General features: G+C 42.4%; 1 protein-coding gene across 1 annotated transcript in view; it reads right to left on the reverse strand.

The window, feature by feature from the left end:
- Positions 1-6,286: 6,286 nt before the first annotated feature.
- Positions 6,287-22,189, reverse strand: part of LOC139040205 (protein disulfide-isomerase-like protein of the testis) — a 29,537-nt gene continuing 13,634 nt past the window's right edge. Inside the window, exons 3-11 of the mRNA XM_070484757.1 lie at positions 20,972-21,105; positions 19,950-20,087; positions 16,910-17,020; positions 16,704-16,829; positions 13,886-14,083; positions 10,927-11,047; positions 8,262-8,440; positions 7,764-7,853; positions 6,287-6,520 (exon numbers count right to left, since the gene is read on the reverse strand). Coding sequence (XP_070340858.1) covers positions 6,287-6,520; positions 7,764-7,853; positions 8,262-8,440; positions 10,927-11,047; positions 13,886-14,083; positions 16,704-16,829; positions 16,910-17,020; positions 19,950-20,087; positions 20,972-21,105 — 1,331 coding nt within the window. The remainder of the gene's footprint in view (positions 6,521-7,763; positions 7,854-8,261; positions 8,441-10,926; positions 11,048-13,885; positions 14,084-16,703; positions 16,830-16,909; positions 17,021-19,949; positions 20,088-20,971; positions 21,106-22,189) is intronic.

Here is a 22,189-nt window from a genome sequence, read left to right on the forward strand (position 1 = left end):
ACTTGTGTTATGAGTTTGTAGTTAGAGTGATAAGATCGTCTTTGTTTTGGTAGTTTCCTTACCTTTATCCTAATGCTATAGTTGAATATTTGCTATCCTATTCTGGTTCTATTTATCTGTCTCCCTACTCTGTGGTTTGTGACCCCTTTCTCCCTTTTTTCTTTTTTCAGGTATGAGAGCCTTCTTGAGGATTTCTTGTAGTGGCGGACTTTTGATTACAAATTCCCTTAACTTTTGTTTGTCTGGAAAAGATTTAATTTCTCGCTCATATCTGAAGGATATTCTTGCTGGATAGAGTATTCTTGGATGAAGATTTTTATCTTTTAAAGCACTCCATTCTCTCCTAGCTTGTAACGTTTCTGCAGAGAAATCCACTGAAAGTCTGATAGGGGCTCCTTTGTAGGTAATTCTCTTTTGTCTTGCAGCCCTGAGTATTCTTTCTTTGTCATTCCTTTTTGCCATTTGTACTACTATATGCCTTGCAGTAGGTCTTTTTACATTGACAAATCTAGGAGATTTGAAAGCTTCCTCTATACACATTTCTCCCTCAATCCCTAGATTTGGGAAGTTCTCTTCTATAATTTCATTAAGCACACTTTCTGCTCCATTTTCCTTTTCTACGTTCTCGGGAATGCCTATGATCCTTAAATTATTTCTCCTCATTGAATCTCCTATCTCTCTAATACTTTCCTCATTCCTTTTAATCCTTAGTTCTCTTTCTTCCTCTGTCTGCAGCCATTCAGCCTGTCTATCTTTGATTATGCTAATTTGCTCTTCTAGGGAGTCTACCCGGGCATTCAGGGAATCCGTATTCTGTTTTATCTGGTCCATTGTGTTTTTCATCTCTAGTAATTCTGTTTGATTCTTCTTTATAATTTCAATCTCTTTTGTGAAGTAACTCCAGAACTTGGCTTGTTACTCTATCTTTCTCTCTACCTCATTGAGTTTTTTCATTATAGCTGCTCTGAACTTATTTTCATTTAGTGTACCTAATTCCAAGTCCTCAGGACTTAATTCTATGTTTTTATTGTTTTCCTTCTGGTCTGGGGCTTTTATAAATTGCTGGATGGTAGAGGAGTGGTTTTTTCGCATGGTGATAGGATTCGGTTGCAGTTACAGCCTGTCGCCACTATATGGGGGTTGAGTGCCGCGCATTCTGAGCTCTCCACCTTTGGGCAAGATGGCGGCACCCAGTGCGGTTTGCTGGGGCGGGGGCGGGGGCGGTGTCTCTCATGCACCGATCTGGATTCGATCAGTTCTGTTCTCTGGTCTCCTGGGGCCCTGCGTTTATGGGGTCCCCGCACAGAGAAGGTTTCCCCTGTCGCGGGTTTCCACTCTACCGGTGGCGGGAGTCCTAGACGATCCCCTGGTCACACGGCCCCTCCCCCACTCCTTCCCAGACCCGCGCGGTGATCCCGGTTTCTAGGGGATGGAGCGATGTTCTCTCTTACCCTGTTCCAGCTCCTCCGAGGTGGGCAGTAGGGGCTCCGTCTTCTGTCTTTTGATACTGTAGGTCGCTGAGTCCTGGAAATTCAGGGTTTTTTTTCCAGTCCTTTGTTGTACTTTGGAGGGGAGAGAGTCCCGGGTCAGCTCACCCCGCCATTTTGCTCCGGTATTCTCCAGTTATAGCCATTCTAATGGGACTGGGGTGATACCTCATTGTAGTTTTCATTTGCATTTTCCTGATAGTTAATGATGTTGAACATCTTTTCATGTTCCTGCTAGCCATGTATATATCTTCTTTGGAGGAATCTCAGTTCAGGTCTTTTGCCCATTTTTTTATTGGGTTGTTAGTTTTTTTGTTGTTGACATGTGTGGTTCGTTGTATATTTTGGATATTAACCCCTTATCAGATATATGGTTTACAAATATCTTCTCCCACTTGTTAGATTGTTTTTTCGTTTTGTCAATGGTTTCCTTTGCTGTGCAGAAGCTTTTTAATTTGACGTAGTCCCATTTGTTTATTTTTTCTATTGTTTCCCTTGCCCAGACATGGTATATGAAAAAAATGCTGCTAAGATCAATGTCAAAGAGCATACTGCTTATGTTTGCTTCTAGAAGTTTCAGTTTATTTTATTTCCCCATCTTTGAAAAGAGATTAAATAAGACTCTCATTGAAATAGGATTCTTATTTCCATATTGTTTCCTACATTTAAAATGCCACTAGCTGAAACTTGTTTTCTTCAGGGATCATAGTCATGTTAAAAAGTTATTTATGCTCGTAGTGCCAGATAATGTGCTTTTGCTGTTGACACATTGAGGTAATTACATTTTATTGGTTTTGGTAATAATCTTAGAAATGGTTTTTTTATCTCTCTAGTTAATTTCCATCACATTTCTGAGAAGATTAAGAATTAAGTGAAGGAAAACTCAGAAATGGTCCAACAAGTAGCCGTTTGTGAACAGAAGGTATAATCATCTAATTTTTATTTTCATGGCTTCTCGTTGAAGTACTTCCCCTTTCTTCTAGTTCACTTATTTTTCTCTCTCTTCTTTCATGCTAGTGTCCCATTTCACTACATTGTATAACAGTCTAAATTTAAAGCAAGCATCTTATATGTAAAGCACCACTTTTTAAAATTTCTGTGTGGACTTACCCACGGGAGATAGGCTTCACTATCTCTATAAATAATATTTTTGAATTCTGAATCCATTATTACATATCTGTATAGATCAATGAAGCGAAGAAACATGCTCAAGAAACAAAGGGGCAAAATAAGATTCTCTGTGATGAAGTACATAAATTTAAGGTAAAAATCCCTTCTTTTTCCTAGATTACACTCTAAAAATAGAAGTAAAAGTGATAAGTGAATATTACTAATCTCTATGTTTTGTTGAAGAATAACATCAAAACACTTGAAAGCACTAATGAAATCATTAACGACGTCATTCCACGTATACGAACTAAGTTGCAGTGAGAGAGAGATGGGAACATGCAGAACTGGGACTTGGTGCAAGTTTTGCTACTAAGTTATGACCATAATTTGATTTTTGAGATTTTGTTCACTGGGTGAATTGAGCCCTGCATTCCTCCATGCTGTTCACTGCTGCTTCAAGTACTAATACCCACAATGCCTTTTTTATTTAAGGACTTAGGAAGAATTTTTTTCTGATTTTACAACCTGGGTTAATTGTTTATATCATTCAGCACTCCCTCCCCTCCAAGAAATATAGAACTGAGAAACTGTAGGAGAGAGTACTAGAGAATTCTAGCCACGTTGAGCAGTCCTAGCCCCCTGAAGGCAGAGCAGAGAATTTTCATAGTGAATCTAGTGACAATATTTATCTTCCACTAAGAAACACTTCCTTTGAGCTGTTTGACTTCAAGATTTTAGACTGTCTTTGCTTTTGCCTCGTCAGCCAGTCCAGTATCCCATTGTCTCAAAAGTAGGAAAGTTGGAGCGCCCATGAGATATTTGTGACTTCAGTTATTCTTTTAGTTCCTCATTTCTTTCTGTGTTTCACTTTTCTTCTCGACTTAAACTGGATCAGCTGCTTTTAATGATTCAGGGGCTGATGTATGTTTGTTGGCATTTCTTCTTTTTAGCATATCGTCCAGATTTCGGTTGAAATCTAATACAATTTGTTTCTATCGTACATGCAGATAGTAGAAAAGAAAAATATACAGAGAGTTAAAAGGTGATATTTCAGTGAACACCTCAGGAATTTCAGAAGTAAACTACCTATATTTGCTGCAGGATTTTCATTGTACACCTTAGCTTTGATGAAGAACAAATATGACACGTCTTAGAGTATTAAATTTGTATGTTAGCTATTAGGGATTTTTCTTCTTGGGAACGAAGTCATTAGTGAGAGTGTTTTGCTTAAGTTCAAATCCCCCTTAATGAATTTCATGTCAGTGAAGCAAAATTGAAGTCTGAATAACAGCATGTACAGAAGGAAAATGCTCAGCTTAAGATCAAGTAGAAGAGAACAAAAAGTTACTCCCATAGATTATGTAAATCAGAGAACTAAACATCATTACTTCCTTTTTAATTTTCTTATTTTTAATTGTGGTAAAATACACATAACATAAAATTTACCATCATAGTCATTTTTAAATGTACATTTTAGTAACATTAAGTACATTGACATTGTTGTACAATCATTACTTCTTGAATACCTTTTCTCAAATCTGTCTTCAAGTCCGGAGATATGAGTGTAGGATTCAAGGATTCCATGCAGAGAGCCTCAATACCTAATAAATGTACCCTGGAAGGTATGTTGCTTGTGGGGAGGAAAACCCCATATAGTAAAAATGAGTTTTCATTGGGAAGGTAAAAAATGGCTTCTTGCCCTCAAGATTCTCTCCTTTCTCCTCTCCCCTCCACAACCCAGTTCTTGGGAACATGTGCACACACACAAACAAAATTGTTTTATGCTTTACAGAAAGGAAAAAGAAGCTAGAAGACAACTGTGAGGCATTGAGATCTGTTAAAGTGGCAAAGAAATCAAATTAAAAATGTTAAAGAACAACATAGGCATGATTGATGAAATCTGTGGACAAAGAAAGATGGTCAAGAGGAGTAAGATATTCGCGTGTTGTTACAAATACTGTTGTGTTAGTGAATGTGGGGAACAATGTAGATAATTATAATTCTTTTAGAATATTTACCACCATATTTTTGCCATATTCATTCTATAGAGAAATGTGTTTCCCCTTTCTGCCTTGACTTTTGTAATCTGCACCTTCCTTTCCATTCTCACTGGTTATCAGAGATTCTTATTTGTAATTAATTTCAGATTGGACGGAGTATTGGTACCAGCTTTAATCACTTCATTTTCTGGAACCTTCTGGGTGCATTTACGTTGTACTCTAGGTTTCAATCCTGTCATAGTATCATGACCTGCCATATGTCTATCATTTCCTATTAAATTCTAGACATTGGGTAGAAAATATTTAGAGAAAAATTGAGGCCTCTTGTTGTGTTATCTTGCTGCAGAAAATCTGGGAGTTTACATCTGGCAGGTGATCAGGGACGCCAGCAGTACTGAATCCTATTCATCCAGTTAGCAATTCAGACCATTCACTGAAGGCTCAATCCCTCCTAAGGCCAGTGTGTTTTCTGTCCACCTTTATTCTTCGTGTGTAATCTCCTGGGACCCAGCTAAGGCCTGCACGTTTTCCTAGGGATGACCTTCATTTAGTGACCGTGAACTCCAGTTGTTTTACTTCTGTGCCCATGGATGTGTGTAAACGCTCGTCAGCTTCTTTACCTCTCAGTAGTCTCCTCTAGAATTACTTGATGAACCCTGGGGAAAGTGGCCCCAAATGCCAGGCTGACCTTAATCCTGGGCTTCCTTCTTCTCCATCTTGGCCTCATGTTTCTTTATTGGCTTGTTAGTAATTTGGTGCAATCATGAATTTCCTATTTTGGCCAGTGTTTTCTCTTGTTCTCAGGGGGAGATGAGGGACTTCAGACCCACTCATCCATGTTCAAATGCAAAATTTTTCTTATATTCCCTCAAGAGTCAGGTTTGTGTTATCCCTTCCCAAGCCTGAGGGGTTGCTCTGTCCTCACTGACATCTTGTTTGCATTAAACTGTGAGATGTTTTAGGGTGGGAATAGTGCCCTGCTTCCCTCTGTGTCCTCAACACCTTATAGTGCACCCACTACATTCCAACAAGTCCAGAAAGCATTTGCTGAAAGATTGCTGGGTGGAGTCACGTGAAGTGAAGTAGGTGGAGTCAACATCTCACTTATTGAGATGGGGGAGACTGGGGACAAGTTTGGGGTTTGATCTCTTTCCTACTGTGCCAAGATACAGCGTAAACAAATCAGTCCACCTCATTTGAAAGTTTTAGCCAAACTCTTGGAACCCAAACCTGGTGGAGGTGGTGTGCATAGTGGTCAAATGCAGTATCTGGAGTGAGATTGCCTGGAATTATCTCTCAAGGGCTTTCTAGCTGTGTGATCCTGACTGGTTGCTTAACCTCTCTTTGCCTCACTTTCCTCATCTGTAAAATGGGGATAATGAAACCTATCTCCCAGTGATGTTGTGAGAACTAGATGAATGCACAGCCTATTGTAAACACTCATCAGAGGTGCCTACTATGGCTTCCCTTGCAGCCATGTCTGAATTCCAAGCCAAACAGCTCTTCTAAGGCAGCACCAACCAGGAAAAGTGGCAATGAGTAAAACAGGATCGAAGACACTCAGGGGCTTTTATTATCCAGCCCCTACCCACCCACCACAATGATAAATAATTTTATTGGAGTAGATCACCTCAGAAAATGATGCCAGGACCTAGAAGATGGGCACCTTCCCTCCTGGCTTTGGAGAAGCTACAGTTCTTCCTTGACTCTTGGTTTTTTCTCTTGTCTTGGAGGTCCTTTTGGCTTAGCCACTTTCCTCTCCTTCTCAGCTATTTCTTTCTGCCCAGCTGGGTATTCTGGCTTGGTCCCATTCTCCAGCTCAGTCAACTTCTGCTCAGGTAACTCTTTCTCCATAAAAGGTACCTCTTCTTCCTCAGCTAATACCTCCTCTTCTATCACCACACTTTGCTCAATAGACAATAGCTGTTCAAGAAAAGGAAGGAGGAAGGGAAGAAGGAAGATAAAGGAAGAGGTAAGATGGGCCAGACTAGTGGCATAATGGTTAAGTTTGTACACTCTGCTTCAGTGGCCTGGGGTTCACGGTTTGGATCCCAGACATGGACCTACACACTACTCATCAAGCCATGCTGTGGCAGCATCCCACATACAAAACAGAGGAAGATTGGCACAGATGTTAGCTTAGCAACAGTCTTCCTCAAGCAAAAAGAGGAAGATTTGCAACAGATATTAGCTCAAGGTCAATCTTCCTCACCGAGGAAAAAAAAGAGAGAGAGATTGTAATTGCCAAGGCCACTTTTTCTGGAAATGCCCAGAGAGAGACACCTGGAGGATCCTCCTAGATGCAAAGTCCATTTGGCTTGGGTGGGGTTGTTCTCAACTGTGATTTTGCCCCTCCAATAACAGGACCTTTGGGGAACCACTATTTGTCCACTCTTAAGTCCACAGATGTGGCTGCCCCCTTGCCTAGCTCAAGGCTGGGCATGTGACCCAGGCCTTGCTAATGAGGTCCCTTGTCAAAGACATTTGCTAGGACTACTAAGAAGTAGGTTCTTTCTTTCTAAGATAGGAGGATATAGGTTTAGAGCTGTGGGGCAATCTTTGACCCTCCATGGGGAAGTGACTGCTTTGGAAAGAAGCAAACATAGAGGAAAACAGAGATGGGGAGATGGAAAATGAGCTTGAGCTTCTGGATCCACCCATGCCTGAAGTTCTACCAGTTATACAGGATAAATTCCTATTGTTGCTTAAGCCAAAGAGTAGTGATTCTGACATTGGTAACTGAAGGGTCCTAACTAATACAGATGGCACCTTCCAGCAGATGGCCTCACTAAGGCATGAACAGGATTAAGAGAGAATGGGGATTGTCATCCCATCCATCAAGAGAATAATGCTACAGGGCAGTATGCCATCAAGACATCTGGTTACCAACTCAGGAACAGTGGACCCAGGGAAGCAGCCTTGGGAGCTGTGTGAGACCTCAGAGCCTTTGCCCCTCCGAGTGTTTCTAAAGTCTGCCATTTTTGCTTCCTTGTAGTAAGTGCCTTTGAAATAAAATCATCCAAACTGGATGGTTGTTCAACCATCTTCAAGTATCTCCTGAGTGCACAAGAATAATGGAACTCTTGGCACACTCTTTCCTAGTCCATTGAGGTCTTGATGATTCTGTGTGGGAAAGAATAACCCAGGGTGCTGCTGTTTGCCTTACCTCATCTTCATCCTCAATCCTGGTCTTGATTTGACTTTCCAGAAAGTCTGAAAAGCCCTTCATGGTGTATTCTCCCTTATATGGTACAGCCTAGGAAGAAAACAGAACAGGGTCAAAATGGTAGCCTCTTCCTGCAGAATACTCAGGGGCTGTTCCATAGGTAAATCCAGAGTCCCATTCCTAACCACCTGAGTACAGTGGGCAGGTTCCTTAACCTTTCTGAGCCTCTATTACCATGGCTCTAAGAGAAGGATAATAAAAATTCCTCCATCCACAATGATTGGGTCAGGGATGAGCAACTGACCTAAGCTGGACTCCCTTTGAGCCTTGGGACATTGTGGAAACTAATGGAAAACACTCTTGAACTTGAGAAGGTAATAGGAGCTGGAGCTAAGAACGAAGCTGATTTGGTAGAAGGCAGAGTTGCAGATAGGGAGAAACTGAGTCTGCGCTAATAACACAACATTTCCAGTTATGTGAGTCCCAAGAGCCCCTCACTTGTTGAGAGTCGGTGGGGAAGAGCCTGAAGAAGGGGTACCGGTCCAGGTTCATCAGCTGAATATCATTTGCCGTGATGTCGATCTTGGTGATGGAGACTGTGGAGTGGTTTTGATATTTTCTGCCCAACTCCTCCAACACTGGGAATAGCGCCCTGCACTTTTGAGACCAGGGTGCATCTGGAAGAGAGGGGCCATCGCGCAGGCTCACACTAATGAGGACTCTGAAAGCCAACACTGGTCCATAAACACCATCACTGTGTTCTACTAACGGTTCTGCTGCTTTGCAAATTGCACTCCTTATTTCTTTTAATGATATATTAGGTTATTTTACATTTTAAACATAGAGCCTGGTCATTATTAAATAAATTAGAAAAAAATTAACCTAATCTCCTTTTGCCCAGACACTAACACTTTTAGCATGTTGGGGCGTTTTCTTCTATTCTTTGTTTTTCCTTTTACATAGCTTTCCACTCCAGATGAAGAAGAAAACCAAGAGAAATATTTAGGCTAGATGCTTCCTCATGTTCTGCTAGAAAGCGTGTGTGTGTGTGTGTGTGTGTGTGTGTGTGTGTGTGTGACAGCACTAAAGGTTTCCAGTGGAGGTTAGACTTGTAGCCTAAGGTCACCCAGTGAGTTAAGCAGAGGAAGGGGGATTTGAAGACAAGTTGCTTTGACTTGTGACCATCACACCATACTGCCTTTCAGTCTGGTGGAGAGAATCCCCCCAAGAAGAGAACAGAGGTTGTGACAAGTACCACTACCCCAAGAAGGGGGACACTGGACTTCCTTGTGGGGCAGTTCCTTGAGCTGTAATTTTGGCCCAGGCATCCAGCCCTCTGGAGAGAAATCAGGGACCAGCTGTTTTCCTCCTGGAAGGGAAATCAAACCTTGCCTCCTGGTCGTTCTGTTAGTTTCTGGCTGTGTGGGAGCAGTGGCCTCAGAGGCCCTGGACACTCCACATTTGGATGATCACCCCTCCATTTACAAACCAAGTGCCTCCAGGACCACCTGCTCTCCCAGCAGCAGACCTGCAGCTCCCCTGGAGCCCGATGGGCCCTGAGTTGGAGCAGGAGGGAGCATAATGGCTGCAGTCCCAGGGGGCCAATGTGACAGTCCTGCTTCCAAGAAAATGAGGCTGCTTTTACCTTTTCCCAGAACGAAGTCGGCACTCTCATAACTCCAGGTGTCAGGTAAGTACAGAAAGGGCCACCGCAACCTCTCACTTAAAGGCAGCGGATCATGATTATTTAGCCACGCAGACCTTAAACACCCCACCCTGTGGATGAGAGTCCATTTCAGTGAGATTTAAAAGGCTTGTGTGATGCAATCCAGCCCTCCTTTCACCCTTCAGGAATTGATGGGATCAGAGCTCAAACGGAACATTTTGCCTTGCAGCTTATTTACAGTGTGGCCTAGGGTAAGGCAGTTAATCTCTGTAAGGCTGGGTTCCCTGATCTGTATCGTGGGGCAATTTGCTGGCCCTTCCTAAGAGGCTTGTTTTGAGGGGGCAATGAGAGCAGGTATGTAAACAGCAAACTCATGTCTGGCTCATGGTACGTGCTCAATAAATGGTAACTGTGTGTTAAATAAAAGAGATGTCTGAAGCAGCTTCATTGTCACCCTTCTCTGCGTCTCAGGATGAGAGACAAGGTCCCTGGCTTTGGCTCTCATGGGCAAATCAGAAACTGGGGAAAGGGCCAGAGTCCTTAGGTGAGCACTGGAAATAATTATAACAATAGGAATAATGATAGCAATAATAACTGTCATTTGTCAAGTGCTTACAACATGCCAGACACTGCTAAGTCCTTTACATGCATGATTCGGCTCCCCAGCTTGGCCACACCAGCTCAAGTAGGTTAAATACAGGCCATTTGGTAAGTCACATAAAGCCAGAAGCAGCGGGAATCCATATGGCAGTTACCAGCATAGGCACTGGAGTCAGGCTGCTTAACTTCCAATTCCACTTCCAGCATTTACTAGCTGCCTGATTTTGGAAGTTTCTTCACCTCCTGGGACTGTGTTTAGTCATCTGTAAAGTGGGAGGAGCAATAATAGTAGCTACTTTCAGAAGTATGTTGTAAGGATTAAATGAGATAATGTGTAACAAGGCCTGGTGTATCTTGGCATTCAGTCAGTGTTAGCCATCAGCATTATTATTGTTGTAAATAGCCACAGGCCTGGATTCTGTGGAAAGAATTCTACCCGTTCCAAGAATTCAGCTTTTGAGGAGAGTTGCACTGTAGCTGATTAGCATCATGTTTTTTTAAGATTGGCCCTGAGCTAACATCTGTTGCCAATCTTCCTTTTTTTTTTTCTTTTTAGGTTTTCTCCCCAAAGCCCCAGTACATAGTTGTATATCCTTGTTGTAGGTCATTTTAGTTCTTCTATGTGGTACGCCACCACAGCATGACTTGACAAGCCGTGCATAGGTCTGCGCCCAGGATCCAAACTGGCGAAGCCTGGGTGGCTGCAGAGCACACAAACTTAACCACTCGGCCAAGGGGCTGGCCCCTGATTAGCATCTTGATCCAAACTCTTTGGATATCTGAAGACCATCTGTGCCATGATGCTTTGATAGATTTTGGTGCCCAAGAATGCAGGAGCAACACTTGTAAAGTAATGTCAGGGCCATTGCCTCCCGTGGCCTCTGTGGAAGTACTTACAGAACATCACAAATACATCCCTCTCCTTGTCAAAGACGACGACATTGAAATTCTTCCCAACAAGCTGCTTAACTGGCCCTTGGTCCCAAAATTTTGGAATCTCTTCACTGGATTGATGTTTCTAGGAGGCAAATTTGAGAGGTCTAGCAATCTCCAGAAAGGGATTGGCATTTGTTGCTTCAAAACCAACTGAACCAGCATCAAAATCAAGATAATTTACATGACCTATAAGATCTTTATCACATTTCGGTTCCTGCCAACCTCTCCAAGCTCCTCACCATTCCCTTGCTTTCTTTAGCTACACTGGTCTTCTATACCCCAGAGGACTAGCCTTCCTCCCACCTCAGCCCTTTGCTTATGCTGTTCCTCTGCCTGGAGGGACACCCCCACCCATTCTTACATTCCCTTCTCCATCTAGTTAACTCAGATTTATCCTTCAGAGTGACCTCAAGGGAGGACTTCCCTGACTCTCATCCAGACTAGAGCAGATCCTGCCAGCATACATTCTCATAACACTTGGTACTTGTCCTTGTATCACTTATTCAAGTATATCATTTATATTTATTTTTCCGGATATTTGATTAATGTGTCTCTACTACACTGGACAGAATGTCACAAGGGACTTTTCTTCCCCCATCTTTGAATATCCACTGCCTGGTACATACTAGGACCTCAATAAATATTTTATATATAAATATTTTGTAAATGAAAGAATGAACCAAGCTCTTGCTCCCCTTTGAAGGAAGTGGTACAAATTTCAGAACCTATGTTTCTCTCTACAGCCATTACTTCCTGACTATCTCTTGAGTCCACACCCCTCTCTCTGTTTGCACTGCTGCTACCCTAGTCCAGGAAGCCTTCCTCTCTCATCTAGATCACTGGGATAGCCTCCTAGTGTTCTCTTTGCATCTCCTCTTAATCCTCTACATGCCTGTATTCTCCTACAAGCAGCGTTCTGCCTTCACCATGCAAATGTAGCTTCCCATTGCTTTTAGGATACCAAACCCTTAATATGCTTACGTGTCCTTGCTGTCAGGTCTGCTCAGCTCACCAGCCTTATCTCCCACATTGCTCTCCCTCATTTCCACCCCAGCCTCTGGAAAGGACTTGAAGATTCTTTCCAAGGGGGCATACAGGGGAGTGGGGGCTGGGCATGGGAGATGGGAAACGGTGAACATGATGGAGAATTAGGAATGGGCCAGATCAGGCAGACCTCATCACTCATGTGAACATCTTCATTCCAAGAGCACAAAAGGACCCCTGTTGTCCCTAGAGAGGGAGACAGACACCTTCTGAGGTATAACCAGGGGGAAGAGAAAGAGGATGGGTAGATCTCCACGTACGTTTGTAGATGTGGGGAGGGAAAGTGAGATGCCTTCTATTTTCTTAATGATACGTGAGTCAAGTACTCAGCTGAGACTTGGGGTATGAAGAGAAATAGATTTAGAGATTAAGAGAATGAACGCACTAAGAGAAATTGACATAGAAATATTAGGAAATTTCTAAGAGCCCATGGGAGATTTGGTTTATGATTCCATGAAGGCAGCCTGCCTCACAGTGATGTTCTTTTTTCTCCAGGATAGGCCTGGAAGCAGTCAGGAAGGTAAGTGGGTTCAACTGGGGTTGTGATTTTGCTTGGTAGATACTACAGGATGTAGAGGAGCTAGAAGGTGGAGGGGATAAAGGAGCTAAGGGGATCAAGACCAGAGTGATGAACGATGGAATTGGAGTTCACAAAGGAGGGCACTAAAGAGATTGTGAAATGACATCAGGAGGTTGGAGTCCGTGAAAAGGTAAGGAATTGTACCAGTGTGTATTCTAGAGAAGGGATCTAAGAGGATGAGAAGCTTGAAACCGGACTTTCAGAGGGGCTGCCATCTCTAGAGTTTGGCCATGAGAGCGAGTGGCTGAGATGGCATAGACACACCAATTATGGGAGAAAAGACCAAAGTTTTAGATATGGACATCCCTGGAACTGATAGCAGAGTAGGGATGAAGGGCAAGTGAGGAGCTGAAGTCCTCAGAGGGTGAGAGGGAAGTGATCAGAGGACAGCAACAGGGAGTGGGATCAGGTAATCTAAGGTCCAAAGGCATGGACTCCTCAGGGTCTGGAGTTGCTCAAGGTAGGAGTACAGATGGTTTGGAAGTGGTGTGGAGGACACCAGCGTCACCACTTGGCCTGTGACAACGTGCATCAGAGAAACAACAGCTTTCACTTCAGAAAGCTGCAAGGGAGGCAGTGTCTGTGGGAGAGCAGACAGAAGGTAATGAGTGTCCTCAGAGGTAAGGTGACCGTGCATTCTGGTTTGTCCAGAGAGTCCCAGCTTTTTCCTGCTGTTCTAGAATACTTTTAAAGAATGCCCCATTACTCTCAAAAGTGTCCCCATGTAGAAAATAAAAAATATGGTCACCTAACTCTGCAGGGAAGTTGAGGATACAGCAAGTGCTCAATAAATGGCAGGTGACATTGTGTTATGCAGCCATCATTTTGCAGCCTCTCCTCCCTTTTAGTAAAATAGGCTCCCTTCTAACCCCTCAAACAAAAGGTCCCTGAAGGCTTTGAGGTTAAATCCTGATTGCTGAATACATTCCACCCCATCTTCTCCCCAAAAGCAAGCTCTAGCCTTGGACCAAGTGAATCTTTCACGTTACAGTCTGAAAGAAGATTAAGAGCTCCATTTTGGAGGATGTTAGCCCTGGAAGTGCCTGCATTTCAGTTGGAAATAGCTGCAGAGGAAACATGCTTATGTTAAGAATAAAGAATTAATGGTGGAATTATAGAGTCAAGACAGATCAAAAGTTGAATAGATTTGAGGTGGGAGATGGAGGTATTTCCCCACATTGAACCATAAGGTTGATCTTTATCCTGCTTCCGCATTCAGATGACCAAAGCCAAGCAGAATTACCAAAAATGGACGATTTGAGATTCTGGATAAACCTTGTCAAAGAACAAACTTACCTTGGCACTATTATTCAGGAAGCTGCGGCCGAATTTCTTGAGGTTTTCATAGGTTATCTCTTCAGAAGGCATTTTGTATCTCGCATCAGAGCTTAAGTTTAGGATCTGGACAGATGGGATATTGACCTCTGTGATCCGGAAGTATTTGAAGACATGTCTGTTTCTGGGTTCATCTGCATCCACAAGGATGAAAAGGATCTGCCAAATCAAGTGAAACCTGTGTCTCTCTGGATTCAAGGCCATGAAAAAGGTAAGAATTACAAATTGGGTAAGGAGTCCCTTACCAAGGGAGAGAAAGTGTTGGGAAGTTGTAGGAGGGGACTAATGGAATGCAAGTAGCAGGGTCTATGGAGTGCGTCTGAAAGACTTGACAAAGCCTCCCTTCCATCAGGCAGGTGCGGCCCTGTGCCCCAGTGCAGAGACAGGCATCGGCCTTCAGCCTCGTGTTGCCATCCTTGTGCAGGGCACCAGCCACACAACCGTAGCAAGTCAGAAGTTCCTGAGCTTTCACCTCTCAGTTCCTTGGGCAAAACGTTAACTTCTCCTCTCTGTACCTCAGTTTCCTTATCTGTAAAGTGGTGATTATAATAGTACCCACTTTGTAGGGTTCCTAAGAATTGAACAGGACAATGTATGTAAAGGCTTAGTTCAGTGACTGGGAGGTAGAAAATGTTTAATACATGTCAACTCATCATTATTCTAAATTATTCTTCTATCAAGGAAATTCATGACTTCATTCACTCATTCATTCAACAGGTATTTGTGGAATGCCTACTAGGCATTTTGGTAAGTGCTGGGGGTACAACACTGCCCAAGCCAGACAAATCTGTGCCCTCATGAAGCTTATGTTCTCGTGGAGAAGACAGACAAAAATGTGTAAACAAATTAATAAATTCAGATAGCGATGAGTGCCAACTAGACCATAAAACAGGGCACTGTGTTAGAGTGATTACACAGACAGGGTGAGGTAGGGGCTCAGTATTAGGTAGGAAGGTCAGGAGGAGTATCTGAGGAGGTGACATTTTAGCTGGGACCTAGGAGATGAGTAACAAGTCAGGGGAACCTTGATTCAGGCAGTGGAAACTGGGAATGCAAAGGCCTGGGAGCTGTTGTGGGGGAAGTTTAGAGTGTTCTAGAATAGAAAGGAAAGGCCCATGTGGCTTCAGCACCACGAGGGAAAGAGTCATGGTAGACAAAGTCAGAGATGTGTCAGAGATGAGGTCAGAACTCCAGCACAGAGCTTGGGTTTTGTCTGAACAAGATAGGAGGCCACTGAAGTATAGGAAGCTGGAGAGTGACATGATAATTTTTAAAAGATTATTCTGGTTGCAGAGAAGAAACAAGAGTGGAAGCAGGGAGACCAGTTAGAGGCCGCAGAGAGTGACATCAGACACTCTCAGGTCATTCACTGATCAAAATATGAAGGAGCCTACTATGTGCCAGACACTCTTCTAGGGGGTAGGGAGACTGTGAAAAACAAAGCAGACCTATGAAAACCATCCTTGTATACTTTCAACAAACACTGCTAGAAGTGAATAAGATAAGATATAGGGGACATGAACTGTTGGAATAATATTCATCCAATGCTTTATCTTTGGGTTTAAAATGGATCCCAAATAATAAATAGCATTTGGGAAGCTTGTTAATGGAGGTAAAGACAATTTAGAACTTCATCTCACAATATATAGCAAAATAAATTCCACCTAGATTAAAGAGTCAAATTAAAATATAATCTAGAAGAAAATGTGGGTGAATATTGACTATTATAACATGGGAGAAATATAGGGAAAGTAATCAGATTGTGATCAATTTAATTACATCAAAAATCTTAAGGTTTAAAATTGAATAAGCCAGGAAATATATTCACTAGAAGTTTTCCTGTAATTGGAGCAACTTTCCTGGAGGACAATGTGGTGGGATATAGCATGAACATTAAATATGTTCATGCCCTAATGTTCATGCCCTAGTGGCTTTACTTTGTGCTTATTTTGGGTTTCCAGGATTTTATTTGTTTCATTTGATTTCCAGAATAATTTTCTTCAAAAGAAAAAATCTTCCATTACTGTGTTTCTTATAAAAACACAGAGAAAAATAAATAGCCCCCATAGTCCAGGTGGTGATAACTACCTAAATTTAGATATAGTGCTTAGGAAAAACAGATTTGTTTCTAATGATGATAATGATAGCAATAAGAAGAAGCACTGTGTATCATACTTTTGCTCATTGCTTTACATATAGCGCTTCCAATTCTGCACAGAAATTCTCTGTTTTACGCATGAAGTGATTGAGACTGAAAAGTTAAGAAACTCACCTAAGACAAAATCACTTGTAAGGGGAGGAGAATTTGAACCCAGGTCTGTGTGATGCTAAAGCCCAGAATCTCAGCAATTCCTTGTCAGATCATCTGTGCTGTGTCACACCTTCAGGCTTTTCACACTCCCTGACCTCAGGCAGGAGGGATCTTTCATGCCCCTCACTTCCAGGCCAAATGCTACCCATACTGCAGTCACCCGCGCTTAGTCCATCAAAAAAGCCAGCTGAACCATCATGTTCCCGTAGTAGACTTATCAAAAAGATGAAAGAAGGAGGAGCATGCATTTGGAAAGAAAGAAAAAGACACTGGACAAGAAGAAGGGAGGGGGCTGGTTTAAATAGTGAATAATACATAGCATCTATATGCAAATCAGGAAATTGGTATGCAAATACAAATCCTTCCTGGGTTAATTTATAATCAGTAGGGCAGGCAAATGGCATCAGAGTCTAGAGGTGTTGGATCCCCATCTAAGAGCCCCAAAGAGCAATGGCACCTTCCACAAACCTTGTTTTGGAATTCCTTCAATGCCAACTTATAATGCTGCATTATCGTACCAAATGACTTGGAGCTTTTGGAGATGAAGAGCAGCATGTGGTTCAGGATGTTCAATTCGTAAATCAGATCCCTATTCTGAAATTACAAGGAAAAGAGGTCATTCTATGCATACAGCTGCCCCAGCTCCCCGTCTCCCAGGGTCTCTGCTCACTGACCTCAATGTTGTATTCAATAACAAAATCTGTGAGGTGCTCTTTTATGACTTGACTGAGGACTTGTTTGTTGGTACTGTCATAAATAAGCTCCTGGCGTTTCGCAATTTTTCCCTTGGACAAAAGAAGAAAAACATTGGAGGGTGGTAGCTTCCATAATGTAGGCACTTAGTAAATATGAATAACACAAATTTCCCCTTGGATAAAAGGAACACACCATGGTGACAAGTATAATCCATAATCTAGGTACTTAATAAATATGGATGACTGGGTAGATTAGCCTGTGGATAGGATATGGGAATGTGGCAGCCATGAAAATCTCCCATCCACAAAGACAGGGAGTGTGACTGACAGCTGCAGCTGCCTTGCTCTGAAATCCATCAACATATTCATGCTGATGCTGAGCAGTTTCTCACACACTGCTCCTAACAAATAACTGAACGTGTCAGGGATACTATTTCTGAGAGATGCAGGACTTGTCTGATGATGACTTTGACAAACTTTCTAAGAACTTCACTGCAGTCGAAGACTCTTTCACTCAACCTTCTTTCCTTTTGAAGGGTCAGACCTACATCCTGGCCTGATGGCTCTCTGAGTCTCCCTCAGCATCCTCTCTGTTTTCCTTCACGGGCATTTTCTCTAATAAATCTTTGTATGTCTGATCCTATTTGGTGACTGCTTCTTGGAAAGACCTGAGGACTAACACAGGGAATGATATAATTCTCTGTAGCCCAGGATCAAAGTTTTGGGGGAAGGAGAAAGAAGCAGCTATCTGCTAATTTCCCTCTACTCTATCTCCTTCTCTTCATCTCCACCAATCCCATCCTGTAGTCCAAACCTCTTCCAGGACTCCCGCAAAAGTCTCCTGATGGTCTTCCAACTTCTCCCCTTATTTCTCTCCAATGCATCCCCCACACTTCAGCCAGATTGATGATATTAGAACGCAAATCTGATCATGTCATTCTCTTGCTTAAACACTTCATAGCCCCCATTGTCCTCTGGATAAAGTCCAAATTTTTCTGGTCATAACAATAGTCTAATAATACTAATTAGACTTATTGAGAGCTCATATTGTACCAGCCACTGTTCTAAACGTGTTATATGCATAAACTCATTTAATCTTCATGACATTTCCTTGAGCTATATATTATTATTTCTCTCATTTTAGTTGAGGAAATTGAGGCACAGAGAAGTGAAGTGACTTGCCCAAGTTTGCTAAGCTCATAAGAGATAGAGCCAAGATTCCAACCCAGACAGTCTGATCTAATGCTCATGCTTTTAACCATTAAGATAGACCAAGTCTCCCCTCAAATGCCTGATCTGAGTTTGCTGTTTGGCTTTTGATTTTGTGATGGGGTTTATTCTGCAGAACTTTTAAATTTTTATGTGGCCCAAATTTATCAGTATTACTTTCGATAGTTTCTAGGGTTTCTGTCATGCCTTGCAAAGGGGCTTTCCCATTCCAAGTTTAGAAAGCAAACTCTCCCATGGCATCTTCTAGTTTTTACATGGTCTCAGTGTTATATTTTTAAATCAGAGATCAATCTGGAATTTAATTCGATGGAAAGAGTGATATATGGATTTAGCTTTAGGTTTTTTTTTTTCCAAATGGCTACCCAGTTCTCTTAACACCAGTCATTGAATAACACAGATTTTTCCTGCTGATCTAAAATATCATCTTTATCATATACTAAATTTCCAAATGTATTTGGAACTATTTCTGGATTCCATGTTGTCCCGTTCAAAAACACAAATCACGTTGTTCTCCAACTTAAAACCTTTCAATAATTTCCATGGGCCCAAGTAAAAATGAAGTGGCTCACAGTCTTCTCTGAATGTCAAGCAGATCTGGCTGTCACTCCACCTACCTCCTATATGGCCTTGGGCAAGCAACCTAACCTCTTTTAACCCACGTCTCTCAGTAACGTGGTTATTGTAAGGATTTGGCTTTGTGTGGGAGGGAGGAAGGCATGTTTCGGGAACCAGACTACAGTATCTAGACTAACACTCTTCAATAGAACTTTCTGTGATGATAGAAATGCTCTGTAAATCTATGCTATCCAATATAGTAGCCTTTATCCACATGTAGCTAGTTTGATCAAGGAATTAAAATTTTAATTTAATAAATCTTGATGTAAATGGTCACATGTAACTAGCAGCTGCCATATCGGACAGCTCAGATCTAGAATCCAGAGAGGGAGAGGAGGAAGGTGTGTAATAGAGGCTAGACTGTGGAAGGCCTTGTGGGCCTCTTTAGGGACTTGAGTCTTTATCCTAAGAGTAACAGGAAACCATTAAAGATTTTCAGTGGGAAGAAGGAAAGTGACCATCAGATTTGAATTTTAGAAAGTTTACTCTTTAGAAGACAAGAGAGAATGTGGCATGTTGCATTAGGGTGGATGCTGCATCAGTTTGTGGGAGATGATGGTCCCTTGACCTAGGATGGTAGCAGTAGAGAGAAACGGATAGATTTAAGGGGTATTTTGGATTTAAAATGAGTAGGATTGGGGTGGTGGATTGGTTGTGAGGGGTGACGAGGGAGGTGTTAGAATGATGCCTGGGTGTTCTGGCTTTGCTCAGATGGGAGATAGGAGAGATGGTGGCACCATTCATTGAGAGAGAAATGCTGGGAACAGATTTGGAGGAGAGATTATGACTTTAGGCTTGGCCATCTTGAGACATCTGATGATAGATATAAAAGTCTGGAGATTAGAGAATTCTGGCTGGAGATAGAGATTTGTAAGTCATGGGTGTATGGATGGTAATTGCTGATACAGGGTGTGAAGGGGGTGCATGGAGCAGAGTAATACACAGGGCAGAGGATTAAGCCTTAATGAATTATATTTACTGGTTAAGGAAAGGAGGAGGAGCTTACAATGGAGAATGGTTAGAAAGGCCAGAGAAACAGTGGGAGAGTGATTTTGCAGAAGGCACTTAGCTCACAGGTGGAAGAAACAGAATTGGTACCCAAGCCCTTCCATACATGCGTAGTCCACTGTTTTGAACTAGAGACCGCTCACCAGCAGTAGGGTCAAAGTCCTACCTTTTTGAACACCAGAACACTGTCCAGGGGGACGTGGAAACGCCCAATGGCATTGCTAATTGATGTCACTCCAAATGTTAGCTCTGGGAAGTCTTTGATCACATCGTAGAACAACTCCGCTACTTCTTCCTCTAAATCCTGTTTGGGAAGGATGTTTGGTGAGGCTTCGGTAGGAAGCAGAATGCCTGGCTTTTTTAAGGGCAAGGCAGAAATGGTGACCAATTCATCTCCCCTCCTTTCCAAGTTCTGGTATTTTGCTGGGTCACCTAAATCCTCTTCTCTGGCTATGACTGAGGCCAAAATAGGCAAATTCACAGAGAAGAATGGAGAGAATTGATAAACTTGACCTTTTCTGAATAGAACAGTGTTGGATGTTCTAACATGGGTTGAGATTTTTAAATGTTTATCCTGTTATTGCTTTCAGAAGAAGCAATTGATTTGACCACAGGTGGTACCAAATACAAACTTGGTATCAAGATATGGCTGTAGTTCCAGCCTTCATTCTTTAGCCTGAAAGAAAATTGGGACTGAAAAACGCTGTCAAAAAGTGGGATGGGAGAGAAAGAGGCACATACTCTCCCCATGTATAAATATAACGCCAAAGTTCTAACTTCTACTGAGAGAAGCGGTGAAGTCATCAGATTATGGAAAATGAATTAAGACGTGTAAGAAACTCATTCTCCAAAAGGAAAAACAATTTGCAAATTATTTATTATTCAGTCATGTTCTAAATGAACCCCAAAAGTTCCGTTACACTATCAAAACCAATTCAATGAATATGTCAGTCTCCTCTCCTCTCTCTCCATTCCTCTCCACTTTCTAGTTAGCTTCTCCTACCACTTCAGCTTCCATTTTTTCTTTATTCATTTTAACTGTGCAGTTCCCCCAGAAAACCAGCTCAGTGGGAAAGGAAGAATGGGCCTGCAATTAACTCAAATAGACCTCTCCTCCCACCACCCCCATCCCAGACAGAGGGCTCTTCACCAGTCAAAAAGGCACCTCCCACCTCTTGAACCCAGTACCTGGAAGAAGCCAATGATGACCAAGGGCCTGGATTTCACAAATTCTACCACCTGCTGGGTGTCAGTGAACAAAAATGCTTTCTGGCTAATTTGTCTTCTCAACCAAACAACCAAGGCAGTAGATTCAACCACTCCTGGAGAGAGATACAGTTAAATGGATCCCAAGGAAGTTTCCTCTTGAACTGGAGCAAGGCCTGTCTTCCCCAGGTTTAATGAGTAGAAGCATCTTGTCTTGGGCTCCCACCCCTGGAAGGCCAAGTTCAGTTCTTCCACTCTCCCCTCCCCCACACTCAAGCTCCATGGCATGAACATTAACAGCAGCAGCCAAACTGTATTGAGTGCTTATCAAGGACCAGGCACGGTGCTGAGAGTTTTGCATGTATCCCATCCCCAGAGCAACTCCACAGGATAGATATTCTTACTCTCCTCATTTTGAAGGTGAGGCTATTGAGGCTCAACTTGCCAGTGGCCACCCCTCCAGCAAACCTGGGAATCAAACCCAGGAGGAAGCATGCCCAGCCTTCTTTTTTTATATACTCTCCAATGTGACAGGAAGATGGATGTATTTTTAAAATATATAAGTAAATAGAATGTAAATTAAAAGACTAGCTATCTCTGTGACCTTGGGAAAAAAATTCCGTTATCTCCCTGTGCCTCCCATTTCTCAGCTGAGCCACGAATGTCTGCTAAGGCCATAGATCTCAACTTCCATTTCTCAGCTATCATGTGGGAGGTGCCAAGCACACGAAAGTCTTAGCTTCTGAAATTGGGGCACATATAGCATATCTGGGGAGACATAATGGTGGGCCAGAATGTGCACAAGACTACAGATGGACTGTGTTTGCCAGGATCCTCAATTTCACATGATGGCAGGTAATGTAAAATATTATTTTATATTAAAGCCCGCTGTAGAATAAAATGGAACATTTGAAATGAGTTTATGAGATAAAGCAATGTGTGTTGTGAGGAGATTTGGACCACACGTGCAGGCCTTTACTCCTGCACTCAGTCATTCATTCCTTCACTCGTTCGTTCATTTGACAAATGTGCGTTGAGGGCCTATTATGTTATCAAGTGCTGTGCCACTGTTTTGCAGCTCTCATTCTGTTAAGTAGGCAACTCATCAAATAATTACACCAACAAGTGTATAAGTACGCCTAAAGGAAGTAGTCAAAAGCAAAGTTCTTTGAGCCTGTAGCAAAGATACATGACCTAGAC

Source organism: Equus asinus, chromosome 14 (assembly GCF_041296235.1).
Source record: "Equus asinus isolate D_3611 breed Donkey chromosome 14, EquAss-T2T_v2, whole genome shotgun sequence".
Classification (NCBI taxonomy): Eukaryota; Metazoa; Chordata; class Mammalia; order Perissodactyla; family Equidae; genus Equus; species Equus asinus.